Raw genomic sequence first — 19,014 nt, 5'->3', positions numbered from 1 at the left:
GTGTCTTTAGTGTATTTGTGTTCGAATCATGCAGTATTTTGTGTATGAAAAGAAGACACAGAGTAGCAAATTTTACAGCAATAGAAGATGTTTGTGTACATGTGTCGGAGTAAGGAACTGGATAATATGTCTGTAAAACACCTCACAGATTAAATCCAGGGAGATGTCTTATCCTTTTTCAAGCTTTGTTTAAAGGACAAGTGCAGACTGTTTTGCTTGTGTCTGCCCTCAATCAAGTTCCCACCTGCCAGAGAATCTTTAAAACATGGCATCATCTCAATAAGGAATTTATGTTATGATTGCAGAAAAGATGTTCTGGATGTATATATATGTATTCCTCTTAGCTCATGAAACCAGGATAGGAACAGTTTTACATTTGTGCACAGTGGTGAGCAGAACAGGGCTGCGGTTTTGCCCAGTTTTGTCACTAGAATATGCCACATAAGAATCCTAGAATTTGGTATCAGGACTATCAAAACATTTCTATTTTAGGAAGGCATCAGCATGCAGATGGTATTCAACCACATACTACTCAGAGAATCATTATTTTCCTTCTTTCCTTTGTTCTAGAAACAGCACATGTAATTCTTCAACCTTTGATGAATCTGAAGAGTGGCAAGTTGCTCAAGATGCTGAGATATGCTTGTTGAAGTCAGGAGAAATCATGTAAGCACAACAGTTTCATTGCTATAGGTGAAAGCATAAGGGCTGAGCTCAGATATCAGCTATGTGAGCACAAGCCTTGCAGGCTCCTGGAAGAGTTGATCACTTGTATCCCAGAGTAGAATTTGGTCTGAGGAGGATGAGAGGGTGTAACTCAACCATACAGAGCAGCAGCAATGAGCCAGGTCCTCTCTCTTCAGTCCTAGGAAACTTCAGTGCAACTGGGGAACAAGAAGGAAAGATGTAGGTCCACATCACAAGAGAAAACATTTCCTATTTTTATTGCAGGAGTTGCTGTCAACAGGAAGGAGGTCGAGGGCTGTGCAGTTCTAGCAGTCTCTGAAAGAAACTGCAAGGGCAGGTCAGGGAATGCAGCTCCAGTTGGACTTTTGCCAAAATGAGGGAATTGGTGGCCTTTTGGAGCATGTATCTGTTATTTTTTGATGGTTTCCTAGTGTGTCTTGCCTGCTCTGGTTGATACATGCCACAGCATAAAATGTTCACCTAAGCCTCACCTCAGGCTCTGTGTGTAATGTGTGTGCACAATTCCCTGTATGTGTCCTGCTCTGAAAGTCAGAGGTATATGCAGTAGTGATAGAGCATGTGACTTGCACAGCCAAGAAAGGAATCCAATGTATGGAAATGCACGTGACTTAGAGAAATTCACCTTTGCTCACTGCCCCCTTAAGCCTAGCTTTGAAATTTTGCCTTAGTTATGGGGAAGGTTTTAAACTTTATACTGCAAGGAGATAAATTAGTCCATGTTTCAACCTTGTTGCTGCTGTTCAGAGATCCAGGTAAATGAAGTAATAACTAAAACCATAGCTGAGCTGTAAGGCAAAACCAAGAATTATATTTAGTTTATTAAAATTAAAGGTCACCTGAGACACCACAGGACTGTGGTTTACTCTGATCTCATTGACTTGCAAACAATTTATTTGGCCTAAAGAGTGACGGATTATATTAGTTTTAGTTAGGGTAGTGTAGGTGAGATTCACGGCTCTTAGAAATTACAGGTTTCCCCTGAAGAAAGTAACTAGTGTTCTCCTGCTTTAGGACCTCACTGTTTGCAGTCTTAAATAGATACCAGAATGAAGTCAGCTCATATAATGCTGTAGGACTCAGCATAGAACTAAGAACTTCCTTTTTAACTGGAAGTATTTTGAGTCAGTTTTTTTGCAGCTTGGTTGGGTAAAACAGACCCAGATGTAGCGTTATGTGCTTCGGAATGGAGCTGCTGTTCACGTTCCATCCACCTGTCCCCTCTGCACTCCTGATCCCTCCTGTTTCCTGTGCGAATTTTTATCTTCACCTAGGAAGGTGAATAAACCAGGAAACTTACTGTTTGTTTAAAAAGAACAACGGAGAGCAGCACTCCTTTCTTATTGTAGTAAGTCTAAAAAGCTTTATTCCAGCACTGGTTTTCTTTAGTTGAAATGAAATAAAAGTGAACAAAATCCACATTTGGCAGAGTAGTGAAGGTTCTTAGTATCAGTCAGCTTTTTTGTAGTTTTTGCTTTCATCTAAGGCTGAATTTTCATGCATCTTGTGGACCTGTCCCATATATGCTGTGGGGTCAACTGGAAATAGATGGAAAATAAAAAACAATGATTAGTGGTTCTATTTGAGTAAGTGGATTGGACTCTTCAAGTAATCATATTTTTCTCCCTCACAGGATCAAATTACCCCTTACAGTAGAAGAGATCATGAATTTTGGAGAAAGCAACAGAGAGCTGTTCATCAAATCCAGCACCTACAGTATCATTCCCATCACTGTTACAGAGATGGGCCTAACAATTAGCTGGATCTTCTCATCAGACCCCAAAAGCATATCCTTCAGCGTTGTCTACCAAGAATCTGAAGACACACCGCTGGATCAGTGCAAAGTAAGGCCTTTGTCTCCTTACTACCTTAGAGGTTGTAGCGTTCTACACTCACCCAACCTACAGCAATTGACAAGTATTGCTAGGAGGTCTTCACCAGAATGCCAGTTGCTATTGCATAAGGATTTGTTTCTCCAGTTAAGCTGCAGTTCTGCTAAAGGCAAAGCTACATCTTTAGTTATTTAATGTTGCCTGCAAAAGTTGAGTTGAAAAATCCTCTAGCTCCTTTTGGTTGCATCTGAAATTCACCTACTATTATTAAGCAAAAATAGAAGTCCAAGTCTGCAAAATTCTTTTTTTTCCTCAATTTCACTTAATTTGTAAACTCTTTAAAGCTGATTTTGCCAGGCTCTTGAGCAGAAGCCACAGGGAAACAGAAACATTGTTTGGGTTACCTACATTTCTTACAATGAAGCATATACTTAACTGCTTTGATGGTGTGCAAAATCTCTTTGCCAGTGCCCAGGGTACCCGGTTTTATATGTGCTGTCCATATTTCATGAGGATTATGGGTTAAGTGAATCTATTTTACTCAACTAATTGCAAAGTTTTACTGAAGACAGTGCAGCTGTTGGTTTAATCCACCATAGTAGGGTGAACTCTGTGGCTGTGATTTCCTAGGGGAATAAGACATTTATATAGCTTGTGTTAATTCACTGCACAGTTACTAACTCTATGTAAAATATCTCTTTTTCTTAATCTGAAAGATGAATGGAGTGTGAATGCTGCTTTTGTTTTGATAAATTTATTTGGTAAAACTTTGTGTTTTATAGGGTCATCCTTGATCTGTGTCAGCTGCTTTTCTGACAGCTGTGCTAGGGTTTTACAGCAAGACACACACAGAACCACAGATACACACACTTGTGCTGTAAGCTCAGATAAACAATTAAGATTTGCTGAGAAAGCTTATTTTATAACACAGAGAGCATAAAAGCATATATTAAAAGATATATTTAGCCAAATCTTGCTCTTGGATATATGAATTTAATGTACCACTTTCTGAAGTTACTGAAGTTTCTTAGCTTGACATTTAAAAGTTCAGGATTTGATTTTATCTCTGAAGCAGAGATGAATCACCATAGGTTAATGCTGTAAAGATATAATCAAAGGAAAACAAATGTCTCACTGTGAGATTTTAGTTTGGGTGAGTTTTTAATGCTAGTCAGTTAATTAGTTTTGCAGGCATATATGCACTGTGGGAGTTTCAAGGTGGCTGAAATCAAGGTTTTCTGAAAGAAAGTGTCGATTTATAGGGCAAATGGCAAACTTCATTTTCATTTGTATTGAATTCCAGGTTCTTATCCCAATGACTCGCTGCAACTCTCATAAGGAAACTATCAGAGGACAAGTGAAAGTCAGAAACCCTGGAATCTACACGCTGATATTTGACAACACATTCTCTAGGTAGGTCCTAGCCAGGTTTAAAAGGTGAAATAAGCTTGGTTTTACAGACTGTGGAGCTGATCAGATGCGCGTTATTCTGCCATTCAGAAGTAAGTATAAGAAATTTTTCCTTGCTTGCCAAGAGATTTTCAAGACTGAGTTTTGGTTCTCGTTCTTGTTTGGGGTTTTTTTTCCTACCCCCACAGCAGAATTCCACTCTTCTTTTTGGATCTTTGGAAGGGTTAACAGAAGTTAGCAAGTAATTTGTGACTCATTCCAAGACAGTTTAGTTAGGACTGTTGTCCTTTTTACAACAAACTGTCAGTTTTTTGCCCAAGTATAAACTGAAAGACTGAATACACTTTTAAGAAGCTTCCTCTCTTGTTGGCTTCAGCTAATATGATCTTTTTGCTCTCTTTCTTTCCTTGACAGGTTTATCTCAAAAAGAGTGTTTTATCACTTGGCTGTAGAGCGACCTGTCATCTATGATGGAAGTGATTTTCCATAGCCTTTACTATACTATGTATTTTTAATTAAATTTTTAAGATATGCTATTATTTGTGTACATGTAAGCATTCTGATTACCACTGTGTTTGAAGACTTTGAAACTATGCAATAGTTCTAATGCACTTAAGAGGAGATGTGTACACTAAAAAATGGAAGCCTTTTCAGGAACACTAATGGTTCTGTACTGTGTACAGATTGCTGAAAAGCCATGTTGTTTGGTTTAACTGGCCAATAATAACCAATATTTTTTCAGTGGGGAGAAAAATAAGTGTGGGGGTGTCTAAATGCAAACTGAAATTCTCTGCTGAAAATTGAGCTATTTTTCTTCCAAAATATCCTTCAAAAGGAAATTTAAAGAAAAATGCCTATTTTTGACCTCTTCACTGAGGTGTAATCATAACCATCTCTGTTCTTCTGTACTGCTCTTACAGTCAGAGCAGCAATTATGTAATACTTCAATCTTCACAGGCAAATACGGTAATCCATCTAGAATTTTTTATCTTTTCCAAGTTTTATAAGCAGCAAACCATAGGAGTTTTATACCTTTTGGGCTAAGATTTGGCAAGTTTTAACTGGCTTTTTAAAATGCTTTGGCACTGAATACCAGTTACAAAATAATAAACACGAAGCAGCAACTCCTTTCACTTTGGCTCACCGTCCTCTATATGTTGGTCCATGGAACCCAGCTGTTATGGTGAGCACCAGTGGCAGAAAGCAGAGCATCCCCTGTGGAATAAAGCACTGCTCGCTGTGTGATATTGGGAAGAAGAGCATTCCTTTTTCCTGCCTTAGCACCTTAGTCATCAGCATTCACAGGAAAGCACAGTTTCTGTGGAGATCAGCAGCGTCTCTCTCTCTAAACCACGTGGAAGGCAGCAATAGTGTTTGAACCGGTCTCAAAACTCCATCCAAAACGGAATGTATATCCAGGCCTGGTGAGCTCTCCACCCAGTGGTGTTAGTATATTCTGTCCTTTTCCTAACCCTTGCAGTTGCCCTATCCAACTGCTGACTTTCCATATCAGATTTGGGGGCTGTTAACACAGCCTTTTAAGGGAAGACTGGGTTCTCACTTATACAAAATTTCTATGCAAGCCATCTGCTTTCTGTATAGAATTTCAGCTTTTTGTCAGAATACCTGAAAGTGGATTTTTCCGTATAAAAAACCTGTCTTCCAATAGAATGGCAAAACATTTGGCAGGAGAAAGAAGAAAAGCTCTTTCTCCCAACCAGCCCTCCTCATAATTTAAGTGTGTCTGATTTCTCATGTTACTGATCTCCCAAGGAAACCTTGGGAGGGTTTTAGTGCAGCAGTTGGTAGAAGACCAGCACAACCTGTGAGGAACCCTGTAGAGACTTGGTGGCAGCTGTAGCTGGCATACAGGGGTTATGGTGGGAGACAGAAAATAAAGCATGAGGGGAAAGAAGAAAAAAGGGCAAGCATAAGCTGAAGCAAATGGTTTGGGGAAGGGAAAGGGGCAAACTTAAAAATGTAAAAGCAAGGACAGGGAATTGGAGGAAGGAGCTCAGCTGGGAAAGGTGGTCAGGAGAGGCCAGCTGGTGTTTATGTATTGCTGGTCCAATCCAATACCCATACGGGATCTCCCACACTAAAAGACTGGTTGATTAAGAGGTGGAGATCACAAACCAAGTGTTGAATATTTACATAGGAGCAGCTGAGGCAGAGGCAGATTTCTGATAATAGGAAAGAAAAGAATTGCAGATAAAGCTAAAGGTTGCTCATAATTCGTTCCAGTTGTTAACAAGATATAAATACAGTGATCTTGAAAAAGATTGTGAAAGAATGACTACTTTTCATGGAGCACCTAGGATTTAGGTCTCTGGTTCATCAATAGCTTTTTCTTGCCTTCAGCTGCCTTCTTACCCATGGTGGTGGTGTGCTCCCAACCCTCTGCCAGGCAGAGTGGTCAGTGGAAGGTGCAAGCTCTTGAGGGCTGCAGTGCAGCTAAGCCCTGACCTGGTTGAGTGCATGAAAATGAGATGGACGAGAGACTGACATGGGCAATAAACAGCAATAAATGGCATGGATCGGTTCATGAATTACAGCATATTTCAGTCTTGAAGCTATGTTTTATATTTAATTAGTCAAGAAGAGATTATTTATTGCTTAAAAATGGAGTACTGTGTACCATATGCTATGCAATTTCACTGAGCTGTTGCTGAAGTCTGCTGCAGTTTTCTTTTAAGCTTTTAGGTGTGGTTTTAAAAAGCATTTTGCTGTTGTTTACTTAGAATACTAATCTTACTGGGATATCTTTCTTAAAATGCCAAATGTAAGGTAAAGGGACACTGTCAAGTATCTTCAGCCAAAATATGACATCTCTGTTCAAAGGAATTTGAAATCTCTCTATTCAAAATTATTTGACAGCCTTGCCTCTTGATTTCCTCTCCACGTCCAGTTCTTGACATCTTTTCATCCTGTGGCAAATATTTTTAAGCCCCTGTTCATGTAGCTCTTAAAATAATTGTCTCTATGTAGTAAGCCAGATGTTTCCCTGGAGGTCTCATGTAGAGACTGGCTGAAGCCTGTGTTTGGGAAAAGGGGAGTAAATCCACTGGTTTGTGTTCATTTAGCATTTGAGTCTTTATGGTCCCTTCTCTTCAGGTTTTCCTGCCCATTGAGAGTAATTTTACGGCTTTTTTTTTTTTCCTCTCTGAAAGAGGTCTAACAGTAGGAGTCAGAACCTGTAGTTTAAAGATCAAAAGAAAATGTTTGCTTCTGACCAAAGACAGTAGTTAAGGAGAAAAAGTTTCAAATTATGAAATATCAGGCTGGTAAGGTGCAAGTGGACAGGAGTGCAGCTGTTCAAAGAAGCTTCCCAGGAGCAGTAATCCCATCATAACAGCTGGAAGAGGCTGTGCAGAGAGAGTAAAGAACCTGACATTAGTACAGACCTTTTGTTTGAATGTCCCAGACAGTTTATTACTGGAAAAGTAGAAACCCAATAAAGGACTTTGCACAAGTGCAGGCTTGTGCAAGAGATTATTTCATTGTGCAAGAGATTATTTAATTCAAGCACTTCATTCCTCCATTCACAAAATGCTTGTTCATGTGAGCTATGCCAGCAATGCTGAAAAATCTATTTATTTATAGATACTCAGGTGATTTGTTGGATTGGGCTTTTTATTATCTGTAGGAATGCAATAAAGAGAAAATAAATATTTAAAATGGATCATGAAATTAGTTGAAGGAGATGTCACATTCATAGGACAAAGAGATTATACATTGTGGTCAGCATAAGCAATTAGATGATTTTCCTGGGTGTTGGAAAGGGTAAGGAGCTATGGAGGGTAAGATTTTTTGTTATGAAGAGGTTTATGCGAAGGAAAGAATGTAGTTTCTTCAAGAAAGTGACAGTGTTCCTTTACTCAGCATTACTCCATGTTTTTTTATGAAAGATGTATTGCACAGGAGTGTACCGTGTTACAAAATAGCAAAGCTACAAAAGCCTGACTTCTTTCCTAAAACTGAAATTGCACTATAGTTTTAATTATGCTCAATCACTGAGGTTGTAACTTGTTCAGAAGCATTTTTTGGTCTTAACTGCCAAAGAATTGCAAACCCTGTTCACATTAAAACTTCCTGCTCCAGATTTGGGAAAAATCATGTATACCAGTGTCTGTACAGTTACAGAGATGTAAACGGTTGTGTGTTGGAATATTTCTTGATGCTTTTTTTCCCCCTTTTTTAACCTCAGGAATTTAAAAATAAAATTCTTTATCGTTGCGAATGTGTGTCCCTTTTCTGCCTTGTAGAGATAACTGTGTGTGGAAGATAAATCTGATGATTGTATGGTCTACTTGAGGTTTTTATGAAATTCAAGGTTATCCTCCTATTGTGCCATCCCCTCATTTCAAAGCTACAGTTACCAATAGAAGTTTCAGAGCACCTCAGGAGGCATCTGGAGTCCTGGCTCCACATTCAGAAGCTTCCCTCCAGGAGAGTCTCCAGGAAAGCCTAATGTAGAGTATGAGTGACTCGCAAAGAGTGAGTTTTACGTATACCCATTTACATGTGTAAGTGACTGTACTTTGCTGTACCTCAGCTCTGCAGGGGAGCCATTGAAAGTCTTTGTGTCCATTTCCAATAATGCATTTCTATTCATACTGGATAATACCTTCTCCCTTGGTGCTAGGGGAAAGGCTCTCCTAGCCCTACTTCTGCCTTATGTTTCTCAGTCTGTGCCCCAAGACCAGGCCTTGGCACACACAGGATAACGTTTTTCTGTGGGGACCATCTGAAGCTACCACAAGACAGTGGTATCCTTTGCATTCGTCCTTGAAGTGTCACAGGGATGCTTTGAAGTCCAAATATAATTCCTGTACTCTCACACCCTTCCATCACTTCCCTGCTCTCTGGAAGAAATGCTTCTGTGAAGATGTCTCTGTTTCAGGCAGAGCAGGCACTACGCAGGCAGGTTTGCCTGCAGAGAGTGAAAGTTCCTCATGGGCTCTCCCAGCTTCCTCCCCTTGTACCACAAGCTGTGCTACGTGACTGCCTGCACTGCAGTAACAACGCAGCACTTGGGGCAGATACGAGTCCAGCTGCCCCTTCAAAGAAGAGCAACAGCATAGGAGACTACAGCCCAAAACTGGGAACATCTAGGAAAAAATGGTCTTAAAGAGAGGGGAGGGGAGCCAAGCTATGGGAGATCTCAGGCGCCTCCCAGGACTTCCAGCAACTGCTCGGTGACCATCCTGCTAGAGCTGTGCATAAAACGTGAGCGGAGTCCCATGGGATGTGTGAGGGACCATGGGGCAGGGGAGCCAATACCCTTTGCCTGGGAGGAAACCTCCCATCCCAGAAGAGAGCATCAGGTGAAGGATGGGGACACCCTAGTGAGGGACAAGAGGGATTGTGGTAGGATAAATCCAAGTAAAACATCAGGGCAGGGGGACAGAGGAGCTCAAGGAGGGCTTGACCACAAGCAGCTGTGCTGCTGGCAGACGGAGGCCCCAAGGAGATGGAAGAGGGAGTAATGGCAGAAAACACCTCCATGACTGAGTCCTTGCTGTGTGCTGGCCAACAAGGGTTGGTGACAAGGCTGCAGCCAGAGGGGCACTGGGTTGCAGCTTCCTCCCAGAGTTTGTGTGGTGAGAGCAGCCTGGGGAGCCACCAGCAGCTGCTGGACCACAGGCAGCTGTGGTGGAACAAACCCCAAGAGGAAAATCTGCCCCCAGCGAGGCTGGGCCACTAGCTTTCCCTGACAAAGTGATGAGAGCAGTGTGACTCAGAGCAGGATCTGCATGACCCAGGGACAACCCTGTCACCCCAAACTGCTGCAAGTTCATTGCTGTTTCACCACCCTCAGCAGTTTCACCTGCTGATCGAGTATGAGTATTTCCCACTGTGTTTTGGGGACTGAAGAAGCTTTACTTTCTCTGAGATGGCCATGCAGTTCAAGTTCCTGGGGCTGGCGAAATGCTGTGCAGGGGAGAGGGGCTTGCAGCAGCTAAGGTTTGCACACTTACTTGTTTGCATAACTGGACGGGTTTTTTCAGGCCAGGAGAACCCTCTGTGTAGGAGCACCATCAGCCCCAGCCTCAGGAAGGGGTAGTGGGACTGAGCTGCTGTGGAGAAGCATCTGCCCCCAGTGTGCTCCCTCAGAAACCTGCCCTGCCTCCCCAGACTGCACCTCACCCCTCACCTCAGGGTGCCTGTGGGGTTCTCAGCTGCAGCTTCCACACCACAAGGGTTAGATCTGTGAAATAAACCCGCTTAGCAAAGCTTTCCTTCGGACTCTTTTGAGCAGGGTAAATGCTGTGATTGCAAGCAGGTTATGTGTATGGATCTGAACTGGGAAGGATGTGTGGGCAAGAAACAACCACTTCATCCCCTTGGTGTACATGGCAGTGCCTTTATTTAACAGAATTTCAGCTTCTGTTTGCTGAGCACAAACCGCAAACCCCTCCCAAACCTTTCTTACACATACAGTAAAAAATATGTACATCTTTGACCATTTTTCTTCCTAAGGAAAAGGTAAAAAACCCTAATAAATGTATATGAAACTTGAATGACACTGAACCGTGCCATAAATCAGATCCCTCCTGATGGGAGAGAATTTTCTAAAAGTCCTTGCAAGGAGTTTCAAAGATAAACCAAGACTTTTCCTTGAGTTTCAATGCTGCCGGATAGTTGTTTATTAAGTCTTATCAGAGGAACAGAGCCACTAACGTGACACAGGTACAGCATAGAGCACAGAAAGCAGGCGTGAAGTCTCTAATTATCAAGATTTACACAGCCTTTTAAAAATAATTTAACCAATAGTTACTAAAAACATATATTATTTTCACTTTCCTACCAATTATTCAGTAACACGGGCAGGAACTGCGGAATGCTCTATCCAATCATCCCAAACTACTTTTACTGCAGAATATGGAGTAGTAGAAGGAGAAGAAGGTTTAGAGAACAACAACAATCCTCCATTTTGATATTTTTTACTCTTATCTATTTACTACAAAGAGAAGCCCCAAAATCTCTAAATTTTTACCCTGTGACAATCTTACATAATAGTCTATCACCTAAGTCACACCACTGTATGTTCTAGTTCTGTCTGACCGTTGGTAATTTTTTCCAAGGTTGGAGGTTAAAACAGTGTTGTTCAGGGGAGTAAGAACCCTTAAAAACAGGCAGAGAAATATTCTCGGCACTCTGGGTTCCTACACTTGAACCCCATCTGCCCAGTGGTACCCTATTAGCTAGAAAAGTGGCACCAAACTTTGCAGAAAGCTCTTATTTATGGACATGCTTTAATGAAAAATGCACAATGACAACCCTTTTTCCCCTGGAAGAGCTAATTACCAGAAGGCAAACCAGGTTAAATGAAATTATTTAAAACAAAGCCTCCAGAGCACTACAACCTGCAACTGAAGAGTGAGAGGTGCAGGTTGTGGTCAGGCAGGACAGGCGATGCCATGTCCCTGTGAGGGGATGAGCGAGGGGGAACAGATAAATGATGCCCTTGTGGGCTCGGGTTTTGGGGGGTGCATTACAGCACACCACTTTTGGGAATGGCAGCCTCCACAAACTGATGTCTCATTCCAAATTTCATCAGGTTTGGTACTTAATTACTCCCTGTCTTGCGGGCCCTAGGTTAAATATATTTTCCAGAGATATTGGTGCATAACTGGCTGTCAGTTGAACCATGGATTTGGTTTTTGTGTTCTGATTTATGACAGCTTTGCACCATACAGCAAATATCCTTGGGACAGACAACTCAATGTCTCTGAAGCCCTTATATTTTCATTGTGAGGGGTGATTTGTTTCCAGTATCAAAATGGGAGCCATCACACCTGACATCACACAGCTAAAATACAGGAGAAAGACAGATCACATTCTGCACTTCATATATGTGAACTACTGGCCTTTCTTTGCAAGAAAAGCCACCTATGGAGCCAAAGAGAGCAGCATTTGCTCACTGCAACAAACCAGTGTCAGAGCTAAATGCTGTTCTCCTTTAGAGGGGAGGGGATCTGTGTAGAAATCTGGCAGGGCTCCCAAGTCAGGCCACCCTCACAGGGGAACGAAGGCTGAGCCCCCTCCTGCTGCTCCATACCTATGGACAGAACGCTTCATCTGCCTCTGTTGCTGCCATAGCTGGGTTTACCACCTCCCTGCAAGACTTGTTATTTCAGGTTGTGGTCTGAGCTGCAGATGGGCCAGCTATTTACAGCTGTCACAAAGATAGCTTTTGACCTCTACCAGTTCTGTTTATAGCAAGTATGGTTCCATTTTGCTCCCATCTGCCAAAGGTTTCCTGTCCTCTCAGCCAGCAACCCTTGGTTGGGTCCTGCACGTCAAGGACAGGCCCCCAACCCTTCCTGCTCCTCTGGGATAATCTTTGGGGTATACAGGTGATTTCCAAAGAGTTTGGTGCTTCTCTGGAGAGGAGAGGGTGAGGACTAACTTACAACATGACTTTGCAAGGAGGGGACACACCAGAGGAGGTCCAGTGAGTGCTGAGGATGAGAGAGTTCCTCACCTGCCGCCTCCCCAGCATGGCGAAGGACAAGTTTGAGCTGTGCTCCTGGCTGTCACAGGCAGAGGAGTGCTCCTGGCCCCTGCTCCAGCAGCAGCCACAGCTTTGTATCATCCTGCCCAGCGCCGTCCTGAACCGCTCACCAGCGAAGACGTAGAGGAAGGGGTTGAGGCAGCTGTGGAGGAAGGCGATGCTCTGGGTGACCTGCAGCCCAATGTCCAGCTGGTTGGCAGCCTGACAACTGTGCACCACCCCGGTGTAGGTGTTGATGGCTTTTACCAGCAAAACAATATTGTATGGGAACTGAGAGAGGAGGAAAGCAGTGATGATCATGGTGATGATCTTCAGTGACTTCTGCTTTTGGGATCTTTTTGCTTGTAGGAGGGTGTTGATGATAAGGGCGTAACAAATAACCATGACAAAGAGAGGAAAGAAGAATCCTATGATGACTTTCAAGGCCAGGACCGTAACTCTGAAGATCACGCTGACATTTGGTGGGTACATAATTTTGCAAGCTGTTACATCACCCACCTGCATGCTCTGGCTGTAAATGATTTCTGGGATGCACAGGCTCACAGATGTCAGCCAGACAGCCAGGCACATGAGCTTGCTGCGCAGGAGCCACCTTCGCTTACAAGTTTTAGCTTTCATTGCCTGGACAATAATGATGTACCTGTCAAAGCTGATGCAGGTTAGAAGCAAGCTGCAGCCATAGTAGTTGATCTTATACATGCTGTTGACGACTTTGCACATGAAGTCCTTGAAGATCCATCCATCGGAAGCAGCCTTGGCCCAGAAGGGGAGGGTGAAAAGGAGCAGGAGGTCGGCGATGGCCAGGTGCAGCAGGTACCGATCCATCATGCTCCTCCTGGAGTGGTATTTGCAATAGACAAGCACGACCAAGGTGTTCCCCACTGTGCCCACAGCAAAGATGAGCCAGAAAAACACTGGCAGGAAGGCTTGAGCGAACTGCCTGACCTGCCTCTTGTCGCACATGAAGTCTGTGCTGTTCACTGGGTTTTCACACAGGGACAGCACCATGCTGTAATTCCTGTAGAAATCCAGGCTACTCTTGCCAGGATGTGTGACCTGCAATAGGACATGTAGTGAACTTGTGTTGAGAGGCTCAGTAAAGAACACATTTACCCCTCTCTACCAGATGCAGTTGAAGATGCCTGATGTATTCCATTTAAATGAGAAAGTTCAAAGGCTGCCAGTGAAACAGAGCATTTCAGATTGCTTGAAGTGTGCAGTAAAGCAGAGATTTATAAAAATGACCCACTGAATAAGAAACTCTACAAAAGAGCAGTTCACGAAGTCCCGCCAACGTCGGTTATTAAAATGGCAGGTGGTGAAAGCATTATCTCAGGTAATTCAAAACATGGTTTGCTTGGCTTCAAATACATAACAAAAGGCAAAATGCCCAGCTTGGAAAGAGGTGGAGAAGAAGTTGTGTTATTGCTATGTTGGGATAGTACCAGTGGCTCAAAAGAGGCAGAAAACTGATGGAGGCAAAGAGGGAGGGGAAGGAAAAGGAGATGAACAGTGACATAGCTGTATACTCACTACACTTGCAGCTGCCATCTTCAGCCAGATCGCTCCTCAGTCCTGAAGGAACCTCTGTAGCCTGGAGAGGAAAGATGGGGAAAACAATTGATTTGAAACAACTCTGAAGCAGAACTGTGACTCTTCCTTGTACTTCTTCTTCTTCTACTTTTAAGAAAAACCTCGACTCTTTGAAACAAGTCTGCCCGGAAGACGAACAAACCACACAGAAATTGATGTCACTGATTTGAAATATTTAGCTATTTCCATTTTACAAATTTACATTTAGCCTACATTAGGTCTTCAGCTTCTCTACGGCACTGTGCTGATTAAGTCCTTTGATGAGTCACTGCAATCTCATTTTTCACAAGCTGTAGACTCCCCAGTGTGCACATGTAAAAAGTAATCTAAAAGCTCTGTATCTTGCAAAAGATTCATAAGAAAAATTGAGATGTGTCTCTTAAATTATCTAGCAACTATGAAGGAAAAGTACCTGGCTTTAGCAGTGCTTTGCAGTCTTAAATATTTGCATCTGCTTCCGCAAGTAATTAATCTCTACCTGCAACTTCTCTTTCTTATCTGTGAGTTTAGGCACAGTGCTCATTGCTGTTGGCCTGCAAAGCTGATCATTAAGCCCCAGTAAGCAAGAAAATATTGTTTTTTTCTGATGCAGATTCCTTTTCTAGTCAGCCCATCATCACAAAAGGTAGCTGAGCCTGGTGGGCTCGATGCAAGACACATGCACCTAAGTATTCAACATGTTCTGCACCAGCTTCTCCAGAATAATGCCTGGTGACAACACAAGAAGGGTCAGTGCTACTGGGGAACTTCAACTAGCACAGACCTTTCCTCCAGACCCCTTCAAAAGCAGCTCACATAACTGAGAAGTCACCTTGAAGAGACCCCAGCAGAAGCTGGATGGAGCCAAACCTCCTCCATGGGGAAGTGGCCCATGCTCTGGCTTCCCTCTGGCTCCTCGTTGGGGGCTGACTAAAAGCACCTGTCATTGTGCCTGGTAGCAGGCAGTCAGTAAGCTCCTGATTTCTCCCCAGAACTCACTTCTAACATGTCACTGCAGCATCTGCTGAAAGGTGCAGAGCTGTGCATCCCCAGGGAGCTTTTTTGTGTTATTTTCTTCTAGCTGTCAGACCTACCTTAAATTGCAAACAAAAAGATCATTGTAACTGGACCAGTTTGGTGGGGAAAAAAAAAAAGGTGATTTGTAATTCAGTTTCCTTTCCACGGAGGCTGCTCGTGGGAAAAAGAGACATGAACAGTGGAGGAGTGGGGGGACTCATTGGGATAGTTGCTGCAGCAGGGCCAGCCTGGATGTGGCACCCAGGAGTCACACTCTGCATGTGATGTTTGCTCTTTACACCTACAATTGGAGCTCTTTTTAGGCTGAGGTGAGTGTGTGCTCCTGGGGTCTCAGCCTGACTAGACCTGTCACAGACTGTTCACTCTGTGGTTTTCATGTTTTAGGTGGCTCAAACACAGGTGGCAATCTTCTCTTTCTTTTATTTTTATTTTGGTTTGGTTTTTTGGGTTTTTTTCCCTGGTAAGTTCTTTCAATACCAAAGGGACAATGTCTCATACCATCATTTTTCTGCTCATATGCATCATCTAGCACAGGGCAAATCAGAGGTTGCTCCTAGGCTGTGCCTTGCTGCAAAACACTTTCACTGGGGAAAAAAATATCTGTGAACAAGAATTGGGTGCCTCTGGGCATCTGCCAGTGTCTTCTTGGGAAGGCTGGGACAGGAATGAGGAACCAGGTCTAGTCCTGACCGCTCCAGATTGACCCACAGTCACAGCTTCCCACTGCTGTCTGCCAAGGCTGCCAGCAGGCAGGAGCCAGGATCACAGGGTCTGTGTCATGCCCTGCAACACCAGGTGCTTTACAAACAACAGCAAAATAGAGCAAAACAAAAGCATGCCACCTTCAAGAGGAAAGGCCAGGCTATCCCTGCTGCAGGAAGTGGGGAGATCCAGGGCAGGATGGCAGGCAGTCACATGAAGTCCCTACTGGTGGCACATCTTTATGTGACAACCGTCCAGAAGAGTATGGTAGGAAAGACTTTAAAGAGGAAGGCAGTGAGAACTGGTTAATAAAAGTATGAACTTGCACATCTTATGTCTTCTTTCTGGTCAGCTGGCATGCAAATGATGCTGATTTAAGTTCCCCTCTCTGCAGGAAGTCTGAGCACCACGGGGTTTTGCTTTAATGATGGTGTTCAGCTGTGACCAATGCTCATTCAACTCACACTTCAAGGAAATCTCCAAATTGCAGTGCAAGCTCAGTTCCAGTTATGGAAAAAACAATTATTCTGGCTAGTTTTTGGGTTGGGCTCTGCTGTCATTTGGCACCATGCTCATGTCAGCAGCAAGGCATCTCCTTCCAAGGGGAAGGAGCCCAGGGTGCTCCACACTCCACTGCAAAATCTCCCCTAAGGCATCTGGGTATCTCTAGTAATTGGTTGTCATCTTAAAACTCTTCATGAAATGAGCATAGGTCTGTATGATGATACCACTGTACAGTACTTGGCTTCTTTCACCTCCTGGGCCATCCTCTAGGAAAAGAGGAGTGGGGGAGCAGATCTCAGCCAAACCCCAGGGCACCTGCTAAGGAAAGCCCAGGTGTGAAAGCACAGGTGCAGCGTCTGGGACTAGGGATGAGTTACTCTGAGCTTGCAAATGGCTGCCTGACAGTGGATCCATGGTAATTATCCTTACTTCAGGCTAGTTTGGCCCTTGGTATAATGCAAGCTGATTCAGCACTGGGAGGGTTACATTAACTGCAGTAGGGTAAAGGCATGCCCATGGGCAAAGCCTTTGATGCAAGGATCTTCACATCCTTTGGTCTCTCCTTCGTGAATCTGAGCTCTCATGTTCAGGATTTAAGTGACTTTAATCAGACTTAGTTTAATTCTCCCTGGAAGCAAATTAAAATGTGTCATTTAACCCACCACTTTATACAGCCAGTCCCACTGTACTAAAAGCCCCCGGGGCACATAAACCTCCAGACCAGAACATGGGCAGCTGCTCATCCTGTTCTTTACTTTCCTGCCACATGCCATTTGTTAAGTGAGTGTTGCTGACAACAGCAGCTTTTTTGCCCCTCAGAGTGGGAACAGAAGCAGAACAGTGTGAATGTGAGTCCTCTTGCCAAATTTCTGCCAAACTGGTTCCTGATTTGTGTCCTCACTCAATGCCATCCACAGTTAATTCCTTTCAAGCAAAACCAGAGACAATGCAGTCAGTTCTTGCAATACCAGCATGCATTGTGAGATAACTTTTGACTTCCCCTCAGCTCATATTGATGCAAACCTAAGCATCTCTGTTTTCCTTACAGATTGCTTTCATGTTCATCAAGAGAACTTGCAAGTGAAACACTATATTTTTTGTTTTGTTTAAAGTAAGAAAATTAAAACCACCAGCATTTCTTCTATGTGTTCTTTTTAACTTCAGGGTGCTTAATATTAAGCAGAATTTGGGGATGATTTTTAAAGCCCTAATTTATTGCAGGTACTACAGACAGAGAAGTACTTAGCTTGACATACTGATCAGGGGCTGGAAAGATTTTGCAGAAACAGAACAAAACTTGTGGTTATATCCTCTGCTGACCCTGACCAAAAAGTTTCCTTTTTTCACAGTGAAAACTGCATTGTGTTTGCACTAAATCTGTCTTTTAACATACCTGTTTTCCTTCCCTTGGGTAAAAGTAGGACATTATGCTGCTTCATTCCAAGCAGGCTATTTTAGAAGTTCAATAATTCCTCAGATGGTCTGTTTAGGAGAGGCTGTGTCTGCAACTCACTGGAGGATATTTGCAGTCAGTGAGATCAGTGCCTCTGATTGCAACTCCAGCCAGGTTACTTACTTATGTAGATTACACAGAGAGCTTCCTGGCGATTTCCATACCCAGCAAACAAAAGGCTGTTCTTATTCCCATTTCCAGCATGGGTACACAGTCCTTAAATTTTTCCTTCTCTTCAGAAAGGTGGAGAGTTAAAGTGAAAAACCATCTTGAAAACTCTCTGAATGGCCCTGTCAATTAGCACATCCATCACAAAAATGTGTTGGCCCAAGCCTGCCCAGATAAACTCCTAACAACAGCTGAAATAACAGTTTTGGCTGTGAGGATGGGTTGCAAACACAGAGCTTGAAGGAAAAAAAAAATTATTTACATTACCCTAAGTGTAGCAACACTTTTCCTCCACAAAAATAGGACAGGTTTAAAGTCTAGGTACTGAAGACACACAGTTATCCGGTTTCTACCACCAAAAAAAAAAAAAAAAAAAAAAAAAAAAAAAAAAATATATATATATATATATATATATATATATATGTATTTCTGTGAACCCAATTGCTGTTTGCTGGCAAGGAATGTTGTAGCAATTCCTGTATAGAGCCATGTCACCAGCAGCTCCTTTTACAGAGCACTTGGCAGGTGAGGACAGACAAACCAGACCCCAAAGGCTGGTGTTAAACGTTCTCATTCCTGTCAGGTATTCATATTCCTGTGCTGTGTATTCTTAATTAAATTGGGAGCTGCCTGTGTCTGCTTGCCTGGATTGGAGTAATCATTTTAGAGTACACATTCTTTTGGCTGCATCTGTTCTCAAGGGATATAAAAACTTTACAGATCTCAGGTCCAGCTACTATTTTAGGAGAATCGCTGGCTTTGTTACTCACACTGTAGCCTGGTTCATACTGTGGCTTTTAACTCCTAAGTGTTTGTCTGCAGAAGTGTGCAGGGGAAAGGAATAAAACGAGGCTCACCAGGGATGAGCAAAGGAATGGCACACCAAAGTTTGAGAGACTGTGCACCAGTGAGATCCTTAGTTGGCTACATGAGGCACTGGGTACAAGGAACTGCATTTGAAGTGTTTCTACACACAGCATGAGGAACAAGCAAGAGGAGCTTAGAAGCCTTGGCTCTGCCCCAGAGATGCACCGTCACTGGCGTAAGCGAGCCTCCAGGTAAGGATTAAAGGACAAACAAATAAAGCGGATGTGATTGTGGGAGTCTAC

General features: G+C 43.1%; 2 protein-coding genes across 8 annotated transcripts in view; one reads left to right on the top strand and one right to left on the bottom strand.

Moving 5' to 3' along the window:
- The window catches only part of FYCO1 (FYVE and coiled-coil domain autophagy adaptor 1), a 45,769-nt gene extending 37,582 nt beyond the window's left edge, over positions 1–8,187 (top strand). For 6 of the 7 annotated variants that reach the window (XM_019285717.3, XM_010398831.4, XM_010398829.4 and 3 more), the window contains 4 exons: positions 571–666; positions 2,339–2,549; positions 3,841–3,950; positions 4,362–8,187. In XM_019285717.3, the coding sequence (XP_019141262.3) occupies positions 571–666; positions 2,339–2,549; positions 3,841–3,950; positions 4,362–4,437 (493 nt within the window). In that variant the 3' untranslated portion in view covers positions 4,438–8,187. The remainder of the gene's footprint in view (positions 1–570; positions 667–2,338; positions 2,550–3,840; positions 3,951–4,361) is intronic. The other variant, XM_019285718.3, reaches the window with a different exon arrangement.
- A 2,666-nt stretch (positions 8,188–10,853) lies between these two features.
- Positions 10,854–14,584, bottom strand: CCR9 (C-C motif chemokine receptor 9). The gene is made up of 2 exons (XM_039569271.1): positions 14,540–14,584; positions 10,854–13,587 (listed from the first exon to the last, which is right to left on the bottom strand). Exons 1-2 carry the CDS (start codon positions 14,582–14,584, stop codon positions 12,364–12,366), a joined length of 1,269 nt encoding a protein of 422 aa, XP_039425205.1. The 3' UTR covers positions 10,854–12,363.
- Positions 14,585–19,014: the final 4,430 nt, after the last annotated feature.

This window comes from Corvus cornix, chromosome 2 (genome assembly GCF_000738735.6).
Source record: "Corvus cornix cornix isolate S_Up_H32 chromosome 2, ASM73873v5, whole genome shotgun sequence".
Classification (NCBI taxonomy): Eukaryota; Metazoa; Chordata; class Aves; order Passeriformes; family Corvidae; genus Corvus; species Corvus cornix.
Note: the sequence above shows the minus strand (reverse complement) of the source record. Positions and strands in the feature narration are given on the sequence as shown.